This window comes from Pelophylax lessonae (assembly GCF_965119305.1).
Source record: "Pelophylax lessonae genome assembly, chromosome: 11".
Taxonomy (NCBI): domain Eukaryota; kingdom Metazoa; phylum Chordata; class Amphibia; order Anura; family Ranidae; genus Pelophylax; species Pelophylax lessonae.
Genome location: NC_138778.1, coordinates 24446236 through 24463226, shown reverse-complemented (window position 1 = coordinate 24463226; position 16991 = coordinate 24446236). Strand labels below are relative to the sequence as shown.

Below are 16991 nucleotides of genomic sequence, written 5' to 3'. Positions count from 1 at the left end.
GTAGAACTTCAAAGAAATGTTATTTAAATTCATTTTTTTTATGTTGTTCACTATGTAAGGGAGAAAAATGTTTTTTTTTTCCTTTCTTTTTATGGTTAAACACATTAAATAAACATGCCAGACAATAGATAAGTAATCTCATTTTTTCCTGCTCATTTTTGCCATGCAGGTGTTTAAGGTGTGCCTAGCCTTTAATAGTTGCCCACTACAGCCAAGTTTAAAGTAATACTAAATTAGAAATATGTTATTATTACCTGCTCTGTGCAACCTTCAGCCGTTAGAACAACTTGAACCCCTTAGGCTCCATTCACATCTAGGCGATTTAAATCCGCCCGCAATTCATATCGCCTAAATGTGAATGGAGCCTTAACCACTTCTGGACCGGAAGGATTTACCCCTTTAATGACCAGGCCATTTTTTGTGATTTGGCACTGCATTATTTTAACGGACAATTGCGCGGTCGCGTGACGCTGTAACCAAATAAAATTTATGTCCTTTTTTCTTTTGGTGGTATTTGATCACCTGTGTGATTTTCATTTTTTGAGCTATAAACAAAAAAAGAGCGACAATTTTGGAAAAAAAAAAAAAAAAAACAGTATTTTTCATTTTCTATAGTAGAGTATAGCCACAAGTGCAGGGGCTAACTATAGCGCTTGCTGTAGGTAAGAAGCTAAAAAGGTGCTTATCCAGTGCAAATATTGCATTAAAGGTTAGGTGACAATTATAGTAGGTGGTCTTTGAATATTATGCTACAAGTGGTCTCATGAAGTGCTAATGGTGCATAAATAAATATTATATAAACCCTCTAAAGTGCTAAAATATCACATGAGATGGGTGTAACAATAGCTTTAAAGAGGTTGTAAACCCATAGATTTTTTTTTTTTTGCAACCTGAAAGAGAAACACATAATGAGCTAGTATGCATCGCATACTAGCCCATTATGAAATACTTACCTTAGAACGAGCCCCCGCCGTGCCGTCCGCTTAGCTGTATGACGGGCGACAAGTCCAGTCGCCCAGCTTCCGGGATCGCGGCATCCGGCCATCTGATTGGCCGGAGCCGCGGTGACGTCACTCCCGCACACGCGCGCGGGAGCCGACCGTCACGGCACGGGTCTCTCAAGAAACGGCACCAGCGGCCGTTCCTTCAGAGCGCATGCGCAAGTGACGTCACTGGCTGCATGTAAGGTAAATATCTCCTAAACGGTACATGTTTAGGGGATATTTACAGTACCTAAAGGTAAGCCTTATCATAAGTAGCGGAGGAGGGTTTACTTCCTCTTTAAATGCAGCGCAAATACTGGGTAATTCTAAATAAGGTGTGTTGTACTTTAAGAGCCCATTCAGTATAATACCCCATTAGTATAATACCCATTAGTATTAGCATTATTAGTATTAGCATTATTAGTATTAGCATTAGTATTAGTATTAGCCCATTAGTATAATACCCATTAGTATTAGTATTAGCATTATTAGTATTAGCATTAGTATTAGTATTAGCCCATTAGTATAATACCCCTGATAAATACACTGACCCAGCACCCAACCACAGGAGGAAGCGAGCAGCTCCCGCTGGAAGCTTTGATCCTCATGTGTAAATAGATGCCATAGGGGTCCCAAGGAGGGTCCCAGATGAATTCCAAGCTAGGGATCAGGTAAAAGCTGGTTTTGAGTCTTTACTCCCCATAATAACCGTCAACAAGGATGTAGATTGGATTAACTACATATATTATAACCAACAGGGATTCGTGAATTACACCAGGGATGCTCTCCAGGGAATTGCTGACCAGTTAGCCCCCACTTCCTGTATGACACTCCAGAATCGGATAGCCTAAAGGCCCGTACACACGTACCGATCGTCGGCATACAAACGTCGGCGGACGAAGGATCTGCCGATTGTACGCTTGTTAGTATGGTGCCTCCGACAGATGTCAGCGCACATTCTGCAGACAAGAATCTGTTTTGCAAGCATGAAAATTTTTGTATGCCGACACCAGAACGGCCGATTGTTCGCCAGTCAGTACAGAATTCGGCCGACATACCTCAGATTTGCAAGACTGGGCATGCTCAGAAAAGAAAAAAAACAGGGAAAGTTAACCATTACGTGACATCACTTCTGCAATCGGCTGTAGTCGGCGGACAAAAGTCTTGTGCAGTCTTTGCACTTTTCAACAGACACCGACATTCCGGGGACAAAAGACGGACGATCGTCGGCAACCACTTCCCGCCCGTCCTATAGGCGATTGACAGCTGGAATGTGGTTGCATTATCCTGACCAAACGTCATATGACGGTGGCAGGATAATGCGCTCTGCGCGCCCCCGGCGATCGGTGATGCGGCGTGTCACACTGACACACCGCATCTCTGATCTCGGCTCTTTACCATGTGACCAGCCGTGTCCAATCACGGCTGGTCACATAGTTCCTCAGTACGTGCCTGACAGGCACGAGTAAAGGAGAGCTGATCTGCGGCTCTCCTGACAGGGGGGGGGGGGGGGTCTGCACTGGTAATCAGATCATTGATTACCAGTGCAGACCCTTGGGGGGGGGTGCCACTAGAACCACCAGGGATGCCCACCCATGACCCCAGGGATGCCCACTATGGCCACCAGGGATGGCAATCAGGGCTCAGTGCCCGCCCCATCAGTGCTGCCCACCAGTGCCCATCATTGCCATCTATCAGTGCCACCCACCAGTGCCCATTATTGCCCACCAGTGCTGCCTATCAGTGCCCATCAGTGCTGCCCAGCAGTGCCGCCCAGCAGTGCCACCTATCCCAGCAGTGGCGCCTATCAGTGCCCACCAATGCTGCATATCAGTGCCACCCCATCAGTGCCTCCTCATCAGTGCCTGTCAGTGCAGCCTCATCAGTGCAGGAAAAAACATATTTATTTACAAAATTGTATCGCATAAACAAAAAAACTTTTTTTTTTTTTTCAAACTTTTCGGTCTTTTTTTTATTTGTTTAGCAAAAAAGAAAAAACCTTGCGGTGATCAAATACCACCAAAAGAAAGCTCTATTTGTGGGGGGAAAATTACATAAATTTGGTTTAGGTACAGTGTTGCATGACCGGGCAATTGTCATTCAAAATGCAACAGCGCTAAAAGCTGAAAATTGGCCTGGGCAGGAAGGGGGTGAAAGTGCCCTGTATTGAAGTGGTTAAGCAATGGGCAATTTCTGCCTCTCAGATAAGTTTCCAATGACACCATTGTTCCTTTTAGCTATCTGTAAGGGGTTAATTATTCCCAATGATGACAAGAGTAAGGAGCATTCTTCCCACTGACTGTCACACTAATGTGTCATGAGTTGTAGATTTTGAAATTTTAGCAGGGGTTCCCCGAGACCAGAAATCTATTTCAACAGAAATGTATTTGAAGGGTTCCTCTGTGTTGAAAAGGTTGAGAAAAGCTGATCTAAAGGCATGTGATTCAATAGGATATAGAAAAATAAAGTAAAGAAGTAATAAAGAAAAAAAAAAGAAAACTTAAAAGAAAATCTAGATCACAATGCTTCGTATTCTTCCCATTGCTGATAGCGAGTTTTAAAAAATAATTTTATTAATTTTTAATTTGCAGAATTTATTTAAATAATAACTGTTAAAGGGTGACAAAAAAAAATACAAATATCTAAAGCTTGTGATGCAATAGGATATGGAAAAATAAAGTAAAGAAGAAATAAATAATAGATAAATATTCAATAAAAAGAAAAGAAAACTTAAAAGAAAATCTAGATCACATTGTTTCTTTTTCTTCCCATCGTTGACACCAAGTTTTAAAAAATAATTGTACTTATTTTTAATTTGCAGCATTCATTTAAATAATAGCTCTTATAGGGTGAAAAAAAAATACAAAAATCTAAAGCTTGTGATGCAATAGGATATGGAAAAATAAAGTAAAGAAGAAATAAATAATAGATAAATAATAAATAAAAAAATTAAAAGAAAATCTAGGTCAAAAGATTTCTTATTCTTCCCATCGCTGACAAGTTTTAAAAAATATTTTCCTAACAGATTCCATGGCAGCATACTTTTGTGTTTAGCCCCGCCCCCACTCCTACCCTATAGGACCCCAGTCCCAGAAATCTTTGCTCCCATTCCGCATCCGTGTTCCTTTTTTGTCCTCCTCTGGAGTACCTGTATGGTGTTCTGTTCCTACCCTGAAGCGGAGTCCAAGATGAAGGCCAGGCAAGTGGCGACCAGGGGAAGACGGGTCGCTATACTCCCATAAGCCCATGCTATTAGCAGGATATGGAGTGGGCAAATAGAAGAGGAGCCTTTGCCTGGCCATTGGTGGGCAGGCGGTGTGATGGCCGAATAGCCAAGCTGTTGCGGGTGGCCATAGTTTGCTTCCTTGGCCTTTTTTTCTTTTTTTTTTTTTTACATCAGCAGCATTTATTTAAATACAACCTGTTATATGGTGACAAAAAATACAAATAACTAAAGCATGTGAAGCAATAGGATATGGAAAAATAAAGTAAAGAAGAAATAAATTATAGCTAAATATTAAAAAAAAAGGAAAAGAAAACTTAAAAGAAAATCTAGGTCACTGCATTTCTTTTTCTTCCCATCGTTGACAGCAAGTTTTAAAAAATTATTGTTATTATTTTTAACTTGCAGCAATCATTTAAATAATAGCTCTTATAGGGTGACAAAAAAAAAATACAAATATCATGTATTGTATTAATTTTTAATTTGCAGCATTTAATCGTTTAAAAAAATATCTGTTATAGGGCTCTTTCACACGGGCGGTCCGATCAGATCCGCCTGTCAGTTTTTTAGGCGGATCTGATCGGATCCTCCATGCAGCTCTATGGGGCAGCGGATGTCAGCGGAGACACCTCCGCTGACACCCGCTGCCATCCGTATCCGATCCTGTCCGTGAAATCTGGACGGATGGAAACCCTATTTTTCCATCCGTTCAGAAATCGGATCGGATCTGATGAAAGCAGACAGGCGGTCCGCTCTCATCCGATCCCCCATAGAGGGCAGCGGGGGCTGAGACACCTCCCTCTCCGCTCTGCAAGCGGAGACGGAGCTGTCATCCGCCGGCTCAGTGGGGATCGCGGATCGATCCTCGCTGAGCAACACGGATCCGCCTACGGAGGCGGACCGTGTGAAAGAGTCCATAAGGTGACAACATTCTGTCTTTAAGCACTTGCCGACCGCCGCACGACTATATACGGCGGCGGTCAGCCCCTCCTGAGCAAAGTGACGTACCGATACGTCACTCGCCCACCAGCCTCTTGGGGGCGAGCGCACGCCGCCAGATTCGCGCTCCCGCCCCCGCTCGTTCCCTGACATCCCCGCGCAAGTGATCGGTGGCTCCGATGTCCGCCAGCCACTCGCGATCTCCCGCTGGAGAGGGAGAAAGGCAGGTGGCTGATGTAAACACAGCTGTCTGTCATTCTCCCTGGTGTAAGGCTGGCCATACATGTTCAACTCGATCCGCGATCCCCGCTGAGCCGGCGGATGACAGCTACGTCTCCACTTGCAGTGCGGAGAGGGAGGTGTCACAGCCCCCGCTGCTCTCTATGGGGAATCGGATGAGAGCGGACCGCTTGTCCGCTCTCATCCGATCCGAGCCCCAGAAAGGATGGAAAATAGGGTTTCCATCCATCCGGATTTCACGGACAGGATCGGATGTGGAGGGCAGCGGGTGTCACCGCTGACATCCGCTGCTCCATAGGGCTGAATGGGGCATCCGATCACATCCGCCTAAAAAACTGACAGGCGGATCTGATCGGACCGCCCGTGTGAAAGAGCCCTTAGTGGTTAAAATAATAAAAATAAAAATAAACATGAAAAAAAATAATATAAATACATAAGTAAACATGAACAATAAACATATTTATTTATTTAAATAAAAGTGAACATGTAAACAACACGAAAACAAATGAAAAAGCAAATAAACAACTTTTTTTTTTTTTTTTTGTTCTAATTGCAATTCCACCATTCCACTCAGCTGCAGTACCGCGGCCAGGACCTGCAGGTGGCAGCACCGAGAACCGCCAGCCTTCTTTCGCGATCGATACTTTATGATCTCCGGTCACATGGCTACCTCGGAAACGCCGCCCTTCGCATCGCAGCTTGTTGCTAGGTGGGGTGACGTCACCAGCCTTTAGTGACAGCCTCTTGCTGGGGTTATTTTTCCGGGACGGAAGAAGAGGGGGGGTCGAAGAAAATCCGCAGTAATCCTCCGTTACCGAGCCACCGAGGAGTCCCAGGGCGGCGGGGACAGTGAGTACGGAGCCTGCCGTCACCCTCCAGCCCGGTATCGTTGGCCCTGAGCGCGGATGGAGGCCGGGAACTGATGGTGAAAAGTGCCCCGGGGTTCAGAGACGGAGTGCGGGCCTGACGAGCTGCCATGGAGCTGAGGGTCGGGAACCGGTACCGGCTGGGCCGGAAGATCGGCAGCGGTTCTTTTGGGGACATTTATTTAGGTAAGAAAGCCATTGATGTGTTAGGGGGGCCCCTGAGATTGGGGGTGGGGCCCCCCCTTAGCTCCTCCTGCCTCGGTTGTCCTATAGACTATATTGGGGGGGCTGTGGTCCTCAGGTCAGGTTTGGCCAAACCAGTGGGGCCTTCTGGATTTTGGAGGAACAATGCTGGTACTTGTAGTTCAACCACACCTAGGAGGTCCTCCTATTGCCCCACCATACATGGTCCTTCATCAATGGATTGGGTTATGGTTCCAAGATTGGCAGCAGCAGACAACCATTGGCTGACCACTTTTGGGAGGGTTAATGATTGGGCAGGATTGAACACCCTGATCAGTATTGTTCCCCGCTGTCTAGACGCTCCTCCCCATAAACATACACGCTCGGCTCGTACTAGCGTACATATACAGATGACAGCGGACCAATAGATGTTCTCCCCAGGTTCTTTTGTAACTCACGGCCATTAAAGGTCTATAGGTAGCCAAAGGGGCCTTCGATGTTTGGGGAAGCAGTGCTGGTACTTGTAGTTCAACCACACCCAGGAGGTCCTCCCATTGCCTCACCATTGATGACCCCACCATAACTGGATTGATCTATGATCCCATGGGTGGCAGCAATGGATGACCATTGGCTGACTACTTTCAGGAGGGATCAAGATTGGGCAGGATTGAACACCCTGATCAGTATTATTCTCTGCCATCTAGACGCTCCTCCCCATAGATAAACGTACACGCTTGGCTCATACTTGCGTACATACATAGGTGACAGCGAGCCAGTAGATGTTCCCCCCCTCCCTGGTTTCTTTGTAACTGATGGCCAATATAGGTCTATAGTTAGCCGAAGGGACCTTCTGTGTTTGGGGGAGCAATGCTGGTCAGGGCCATCTTACCAAATGGGCAGTTGCCTGGGGGGGCCCCAGCGACCCAACCCCAGCCAAGCTTTAGTCCCGATTCCCGTGTGCATGCCGCCACTGAACTTAGCAGGTGTCAAGAGCCTGTCGGCCCAGTGCTGCTGTCAAGCCACTTGGGCTGTGGGGGGGGGTCCCACAACTGCAGGAATGCCTGTCTGCCTCAACGGGAACAGGCACACACAGGACAGCCGAATCTGACTACCGTTCATGTATGTGTTCCCCAGACCCAGCCTCTGAACTTGGAAGCTGCATTAGCCTTGAACTGCTGTACCAATAAATAATCGTCTTATCGATAATTTGTATTTTTTATTCACGTGGGTGATTGTGTAGGCGGGGCCCCAGTTCACTGCATTGCCCAGGGCCAAGATGGCACTGATGCTGGTACTTGTACAACCACAAACAGGAGGTCCTCCTCATTGCCCCACCATAAGGGACCCTCGATTACTGGATTGATCCATGATCTTGTCGGTGGCATTGGTGGACGACCGTTGGTTGACCACTTTCAAGGGAGACCATGATTAGGCAGAATTGAGCATTCTGATTGAGATTGTTCCCCACTGTCTAGATGCTCCTACCCCCTAGATAAATGTACACGCTAGGCTTGTCCTAGCATACAGCGAGCTGATAGTCTCCTTGGTGTCTTTTTTTTGACCATTCCAGGCCTGTAAGTAGCCAGAGGGGCCTTCCTTGTCTGGCTGGAGACATTCTTGTTTGCCCTACAGACTATTATGGGGTATTGTGGTCAGCCAATTGTTTGGCCAAGCGGGCACTCCATGTCTTGGAGGAGAGCAATGCTAGTACTTGTAGTTCAACCACACCTTGGAGGTCCTCCTATTGCCCCACCATACATGGTTCTTCATCAATGGATTGGGTTATGGTTCCAAGATTGGCCTCAGCAGACAACCATTGGCTGACCACTTTTGGGAGGGTTAATGATTGGGCAGGATTGAACACCCTGATCAGTATTGTTCCCCGCTGTCTAGACGCTCCTCCCCATAAACATACACGCTCGGCTCGTACTAGCGTACATATACAGATGACAGCGGACCAATAGATGTCCCCCCCAGGTTCTTTTGTAACTCACGGCCATTAAAGGTCTATAGGTAGCCAAAGGGGCCTTCGATGTTTGGGGAAGCAGTGCTGGTACTTGTAGTTCAACCACACCCAGGAGGTCCTCTCATTGCCTCACCATGGATGACCCACCATAACTGGATTGATCTATGATCCCGTGGGTGGCAGCAATGGATGACCATTGGCTGACCACTTTCAGAAGGGATCAAGATTGGGCAGGATTGAACACCCTGATCGGTATTGTTCTCTGCCATCTAGACGCTCCTCCCCATAGATAAACGTACACACTTGGCTCATACTTGGCGTACATACGTAGGTGACAGCGAGCCAGTAGATGTTCCCCCCTCCCTGTTTTTTTTTGTAACTGATGGCCAATATAGGTCTATAGGTACCCGAAGGGGCCTTCTGTGTTTGGAGGGAGCAATGCTGGTCAGGGCCATCTTACCGAATGGGCACGCTGGGCAGTTGCCTGGGGGGCCCCAGTGACCCAACCCCAGCCAAGCATTAGTCCCGATTCCCCTGTGCATGCCGCCACCAAACTTAGCAGGTGGCAAGAGCCTGTCGGCCCAGTGCTGCTGTCAGGCCACTTGGGCTGTGGGGGGGTCCCACAACTGCAGGAATGCCTGTCTGCCTCAACGGGAACAGGCACACACAGGACAGCCGAATCTGACTACTGTTCATGTGTGTGTTCCCCGGACCCAGCCGCTGAGCTTGGAAGCTGTCATTAGCCTTGAACTGCTGTACCAATAAATAATCGTCTTATCGATAATTTGTATTTTTTATTCACGTGGGTGATTGTGTAGGCGGGGCCCCAGTTCACTGCATTGCCCAGGGCCCTTTAATGCTCTTAAGATTGCACTGATACTGGTACTTGTACAACCACAAACAGGAGGTCCTCCTCATTGCCCCACCATAGGGGACCCTCCATTACTGGATTGAGCTATGATCTTGTCGGTGGCATTGGTGGATGACTGTTGGTTGACCACTTTCAAGGGAGACCATGATTGGGCAGAATTTAGCATCCTGTTTGAGATTGTTCCCCGCTGTCTAGATCAGGGGTCTTCAAACTATGGCCCTCCAGTTGTTCAGGAACTACAATTCCCATCATTCCTAGTCCTGTCTGTGCCTCATGGGAGGCATCATCCTCATCCCTGGTCTAGATGCTCCTACCCCCTAGATAAATGTACACGCTAGGCTCGTCCTAGCATACAGCGAGTTGATAGTCTCCTTGGTGTCTTTGTTGACCATTACAGGTCTGTAAGTAGCCAGAGGGGCATTCCTTGTCTGGCTGGAGACATTCTTGTTTGCCCTACAGACTACTATGGGGTATTGTGGTCAGCCAATTGTTTGGCCAAGCGGGCCCTCCTTGCCTTGGAGGAGAGCAATGTTGGCACTTGTCGTTCAACCACACCCAGGAGGTCCTCCCATTGCCCCAACATACATGGTCCTACATCATTGGATCAGTTTATGGTCCCAAAATTGGCAGCGATGGATGACCTACGGCTGACCATTTTTAGGGGGGTATCCTAATTGGGCAGGATAGAGCACCTTGATTGGTATTGTCTGCCACCTAGATGCTCCTCCCCAAAGATAAACGTACACGCTTGGCTTGCACTAGCGTACATATGTAGATTGCAGCAAGCCAATAGATGTCCCCCCCCCCCCCCCCCCCCGGCTCTTTAGTAACTGTTAGCCATTATAGGCCTACAGGTAGCCAAAGGGGCTTTCTTCTTTTGAGGAAGCAATGCTGGTACCTTTAGTTCAACCACACCCAGGAGGTCCTCCTATTGTCCCACCATAAATGACTCTCCATCACTGGATTGATCTATGATCTTGTGGGTGGCAGCGGTGGATGACCATTGGTTGACCACTTTTAAGGGAGACCATGATTGAGCACCATGATCGTTGTTGTTCCCTGCCATCTAGATGCTCCTCCCCCTAGATAAATGTACGCGCTTGGCTCGTCCTAGCATACAGCAAGCTGATAGTCTCCTTGGTGTCTTTGTTGACCATTTATAGTTCTGTAAGTAGCCAGAGAGGCCTTCCTGGTCCGGCTAAAGACATTCTTGTTTTTCTTACAGATTATTATAAGGAGGGGGGGGGGGGGGGCAACTATATTTTTCGATCAGCCAATTGTTTTGGCCAAGGCAAAGGGGCCCTCTGTCTTGGAGGCGCAATGTTGGTAATTAGTTCAGCCACACTCAGGAGGTCCTCTCATTGCTCCACCATAGAGGACCTTCCATCAACAGATTTGCCTATGATCCCATGGGTGACGGCAGTGGACGACTATTGATCATTATCAAGGGAGACTATGATTAGGCGGGATTGAACACCCTAATTGTCATTGCTCTCCAGCCACTCCCCCCCCTCTTGATAAACATACACATTTGGCTTGTTCAAGCGTACGTATGCAGGTGGCAGCAAGTCTATAGATGTTCCTCTTAGTGCCTTTGGGATTGATGGACATTATAGGTCTGTTAGTAGCCAGAGGGGCCTTCCTGGGACATTCTGTCTTGTTTGTCCTATAGACTATATTGGGGTGCAGTGGGCCTCTGGTCAGGTTTGGCCAAGCCAACACGGGCCTTCTGTTTTTGTGGAGCAATTCTAGTACTTGTAGCTCACCCAGGAGGTCCAGTTGTTGCCCCACGGCTTTGGAGGGATTGGGCTATGATCCCATGAGTATCAGTGGTGGACTACAATGGGCCAAGCACTTTTGTGAAAGGGAGTTGATTGGGCTGTTAAGCAGCCTGTACGTTATTGTTTTTCCATCTTGCTGGCTCTCCCTTAGCTAAATGAGAGCTCTTAAGTTTGTCCAAGCCTATGGGATGACTGCTTTCAAGCTAAACATACATGCTTGTCTCTTTCAAGCATACACATGTAGGTGACAGTAAGCCGATAGATGTTCCCCTTAGTGCTTTTGCGATTGACAGCCATTATTAGGTCTTTAGGAAGCCAAACTGGCCCTCTATTTTGGTTGAGCAATGCTGGTACTTGTAGCTCAACCACAACCAAAAGGCCCTCTCACTGCCCCACTATAGACTACAGGGGACTCCTCCTATATCCACTTGATGGTGGACACTGATTGAGTACAGGTGTATGTGGGGGGTGGGGAGGGCTGCTCAACCTCGATAGTCTGGTCAGACCGAATACATAATAAACAGGCAAAAAATTTGGGGGAGCATACCCATGTATTTCCAAAGCTGCTGCAGCTATGAACCAAAAGACATGTATATTAAAAAAGAATAGCGCGCAAATGCAAAAGAAATTACTACCAAATCTGAAGACAATCCATAAATAAAAATGGGGGTTTGGTCCCACCATATGGCCATATCGTGCTCAAGCCCACTACTGCGTCAAAGTACCCCATTATCAGTGGGTCCTACACTATCCATGAAAAAGAGATGAATCCAGCCCTTCTAACCCTTGGAGACAACACTCCTTGCTGGGAAAAATGTGCAAATGCACTACAGGGGATAATGCACTTTTCATGGATAGTGTAGGACCCACTGATAATGGGGTACTTTGACGCAGTAGTGGGCTTGAGCACGATATGGCCATATGGTGGGACCAAACCCCCATTTTTATTTATGGACTCTCTTCAGATTTGGTAGTAATTTCTTTTGCATTTGCGCGCTATTCTTTTTTAATATACATGTCTTTTGGTTCATAGCTGCAGCAGCTTTGGAAATACATGGGTATGCTCCCCCAAATTTTTTGCCTGCCCCACTATAGAGGACCTTCCATCTTTGAATTGGTCTACGATCCTATAGGTGACGGCTAGGGATCGACCGATTATCCGAGGCCGATATTTACTTTTTTTGAAATATCGGCCACAAACTTGCTGATATGACTGATCTTGCTTCAACTGGTTGTACCGGAGTGATGCCTGCAGCTACAGACATCGCCCCCGGACCACCTGTCAGCTTTCTTGTAATAACAACCTATGCTTCTAAGCAGCCGCTCGGGTGCTATTACAAGCAGCGGGAGGGGATATCATTCCCCGCAGCTCCGCCTGGGTCCCCGTCCCACTGGGAGACCCGAGCAACCAGCCGGCATGTACATCGCCTGGCCGAAAACCCCAACAAAGCTAGACTTGGCTCCGATTGGGTATCCGATGTAGTCATGACATCACCACCGGTTACTAAAGTTTTAAAGGATTTAAAAAAATAAAAAGTATTTAAAACAACCAAACTTGGCGTTTTTTTTAATGCTTTTGAGGGGAGGGGAGGGGTTTGGGGTCTTCATCTGTCACACACACGGGTCTATACCTGTCTCTGTCTATTACTGCCACAAGGGATGCTTACATTCCTTGTGACAGCAATAAAAGTGATCCAAAAAAAAAACAGTGTAAAAATAAAAACTTTAATGTGCAGAATATCGGCACCTAATATCGGCTATCCACCTGAAGGGTGGCCAGAAAATCGGTATCTGTCTTGGAAAAAATGTGATCGGTCAATCCCTGGTGACAGCAGTGGATGACTATCGGTTGACCATTTATAAGGGAGATCATAATTGGACATGATTGAACACCCTGATCGTCATTGTTCTCTATCTGCATGCTCCCCCCCCCCCCCCAGATAAACGTACGCACTTGGCTCATCCTAGCATACAGCGAGCCTTCTTGGTGTCTTTGTGGTTGATGACCATTCTAGTTCTGTAGGTAGCCAAAGGGGACTTCTTTGCTGGCTTTCTTGTTTGTCCTATAGACTAGACTATTATGGGGTGCTATATTGTGATAGGCCAACAGTTTGGCCAAGCCGAAGGAGCCTTTCATATCTTGGCGCAATGCTGGTTCTTGTAGTTTAACCACTCCCCTCAGGATCCAGTTGTTGCACCACCATAGATGATACTCTATCACTATGGCTGGATTGGGTTATGAGTTCATGGCTAGCAGAGGCAGAACACTTTCACGGGGGAAATTGAATGGGCAGAGGTAAACTGCCTGATCATTATTGCTCCTCTTAAGACTGGCCGTAATCTAGCCACCCTTTGCTTAGCTAAGTGTCGACGCTTGGTTTGTCCAAGCATACAAAATGAGTGCCATCTAGGCTTTCTGATCGTACATATGCAGGTAACAGGGAACCAATAGATGTTCCCTCTGGTGCCTTTGAGGTTGACGGACATTATAGGTTTGTAGGTAGGCCAAAGGGGCCTTCCATGTTTTGGAGGAGCAATGCTGGTACTTGTTTATCTATACCTAGGAGGTCCTGTATTCCCCCACCATAGATGAACCTCTGTCTCTGGATTGGGCTATGGTCCCATGGGTAGTGGTGGCAAACTGCCATTGGCTGGCTACTTTTGTGAAGGATCATGCTTGGCCAGGATTGAACACCCCGATCATCATTGTTCTCCACTGGCATATGCAAGCGTTCATCTGTAGGTGACAGATAGCTGATAGACTTTCCCTCTGGTGTCTTTGTGATTGACTGACCTTATAGGCTGGTACTTGTAGTTCAACCACATGCAGGTAGTCCAGATTTTGCACCACCATAGGTGACCTTTCATCACCATGGCTAGATTGGGCTATGATCCCACAGATGGCGGTGGTGGACTACCATGGGCTGGCCACTTTTAAAGGGGAAATTGATTGGGCAGAATTAAACAAACTGAATGTTCTTGTGCTCCTTATGACTGGTTGTCATCTAGCCAGTCCTTCCTTAGCTAAACATACACAGTTCGTCCACACATACAAGACTAGCTGCCATCTAGATGCATTTCCTTCACCTAGTGTACATATGCAGTTGTCATTATGTCAGTAGATGTCCCCCTTGTGCCTTTGTGTTTGGTGGCTATTAATAGGTCTGTAGGTAGTCAAAGAGGCCTTCCACGTTTTGGAGGAGCAATTCTGGTACTTCCAATTCAACGCAGAGGAGGCTTTGGTGTTGCTTCACCAGACATGATCCTCCATCACTATGCCCATATTGGGCTATGATCCCATGGGTGGTAGGAGCCAATTTCTCCCCTAGCTAAACCTACACGCTTGAGTCATCTGAGGATACACATGTGCTTGACAGTGGGCCAATAGATGGTTCCCTTGGTGCCTTATGCCTCGTACACACGCAATGTTTATCGGCCGTCTTTTGTCCAGAGTTGTGTTTTGTTGGTTGGAATGTGCTCTAGACTGCACACGAATTTTCTCGGCCAACAAAATTCTACTTCAGAAGTGATGTCATGTGTTGGTTTGCTTTCTTTGTGTTCTTTCTTCACTGAGCATGCCCAGTCTTGCTCATCAGATTTTTGTCTGCCGAAATCTGTACTGACTGACCGAAAATTGGCCGTTGTGTTGACGGCCAACAAGAATTCTATAGCCTGCACACCAGATTTTATTCGGCCGAAAAGTCGGAGTCAGTTGTCAAAAGCATCATACTAACAAGCTGAAAATCGGCCGATCGGACGTTGGCCGAAAATTCCCGGCCAATAATCGATGCGTGTGTACGAGGCATTAGGCCTTCCATGTTTTGCAGTATTGGTACTTTTAGTTCAACCACACCCAGGAGGCCCTGCTGTTGCACCACCATGGATGACTCTCCATCACTATGGCTAGATAGGGTTATGATCCCAAGGGTGGCAGTGGTGTATTTCTAGTGACCAGCCACTTTAGAGGAAAATTGGTCAGGTTTAAAGCATCTCTCCCAATAAAAAAAAAAAAAGACTACCTGGAAGCAATAGAAGAATGTAAATAACAAAAGATTATTTTCTTACATCCAGCATTTGGCCTTCTATTTGGTGTCACTGGGCTTCACTGTTGAATCCTGGAAACATTGAGTATCCCATATCTTCCGAGAAGATGCTGAGGTATTGTTCTGGAGAGCATTCTAGTGGGATTTGGGATGTTTGGCTTTCCTGGGATCATGATGGAAGATGCAATTAAATCACGCTTGCCTTGTTTTGTTTTTTAGGGGTGTTCTTTACTTTTTTCTTTACATTTTTTGAAGGAGCAAGCATAGTCAGCCTAAAAGGTGGCCACAAACATACGTGTGTACAGGCATTTTTCAGTCTATCTTGGAGAAGGAGCGCTCTTTCAAAGTGCTCTTATTCGTTTTGCCCAGATCTAAACAATCCCTCCCCCCCCCCCACAGATGTATACTTACTGAGATCTGACGGCCGTGACCTCCATTATTTATGTCCAGCAGTGAAAGGCTTCCTCTCCTGGCTGCACCTGCGCAGTACAATCCCCATATATTACTGTAGGCTTGTCTACGTCTGTCTCTCGACTGGAACACCGCACCATAAGTCTCTAGGGCTATATTGCGCAGGCGTGACCAGTAAAGGGAGTCTTTTACAGCTGGATGTAAACATAACACCAGATTCCACAGTAAGGCCCCTTTCACACTTATGCGTCTCAATTTTACCGCGATTTTGCGGCGCAATTTTTGCCGCGATTTTGAAAGCAATGGCAAGGCTATATGCCTCAAAACGCATTAAAATCGTGGCAAAGTAGTGCAGGAACTACTTTGAAGTCGGTGCAACTTCAGAACGCACTGATATGAATGGGGCTCATTGAAAATAATGGAAAACGACTTGTCATGCGATTTTGCGGTCCAAAATCGTGGGACAAGTCGCACTAGTGTGAATGGGGCCTAAGGCAGCCTATAGGGGAGTCAGTTGGAGTGTGTGTTTGTTTTTGTGTGTGTTTGTTTTTGTGAGTGTGTGTTTTTTTTTTTTTTTTTTTTTTTTTCTTGTTCAACAAGCAGTTTGAACCAAAAAAAACGGACTTGATTTCCCCATCCATATATTCGAGGTGGATGAGGGAATCCTCCCTGCTTTCTAAAATACAATGACACAGTTTCCTAACATCTGAAAACTCTAATCAGCGCTGCAGTCTATAGCCTGCAGTGCTGATCGAGCAGCTAAAATCCGACCGGCAGATCGACTTCTGTTGAGCCACAGTGACCATACAGGAATGCATGTATGGACAGTTTAGGTATACATTGTAGAGGGGGAATGTAGGGTGCAAGGGCAAACAAGTGCACTTTGTGCAAGTGCATTTATTCTTTAACCCGCCTCGCCTCAGTGTCCCTTTAACTATTACACCTGGAGTCGGGAAGGTCTGCTCAATCACGTGACCACTGTAATGTCACAGTGGTCACATGACCATGTGCTGGTCCCACTGGCTCCTGATCATTAATAGAGACCAGGAGCTGCCATTGACAGCTTGGTCACTGTGCTGAGAAGAGAGTACATTGAACCTGCTTTCAGTACAGAAAGCTCTGCTGCCAATGGATGCATATGTGGGCATTAAAGCTCACCCCCTTTGCTGTGGCACCAATGCATTACATGGGTAACAGCAGGTTAAGCCCCGTACACGCGTACCGATTGTCGGCCGAAAAGCTTCGGCCGACAACCGATCGGCCGATTTTCGGCTTGTTAGTATGATGCTGCCGACAACCGACAGCGCACTTTCGGCCGAACAGAATCTGTCTTGCAAGCATTAAAATTTTTGTATGCCGACACCAGAACGGCCGATTGTTCGCCAGTCAGTACAGAATTCGGCCGACAGACAGCAGATTTGCAAGACTGGGCATGCTCAGAAAAGACAAAAACACAGGGAAAGTTAACATTGACATGACATCACT

At 46.8% G+C, this 16991-nt stretch overlaps 1 protein-coding gene across 2 annotated transcripts in view; it reads left to right on the top strand.

The window, feature by feature from the left end:
• Positions 1-6093: 6093 nt before the first annotated feature.
• CSNK1D (casein kinase 1 delta) overlaps positions 6094-16991 on the top strand; it is a 72356-nt gene continuing 61458 nt past the window's right edge. For both annotated transcript variants that reach the window (XM_082272479.1, XM_082272480.1), the window contains exon 1: positions 6094-6437. In XM_082272479.1, the coding sequence (XP_082128605.1) occupies positions 6362-6437 (76 nt within the window). In that variant the 5' untranslated portion in view covers positions 6094-6361. The remainder of the gene's footprint in view (positions 6438-16991) is intronic.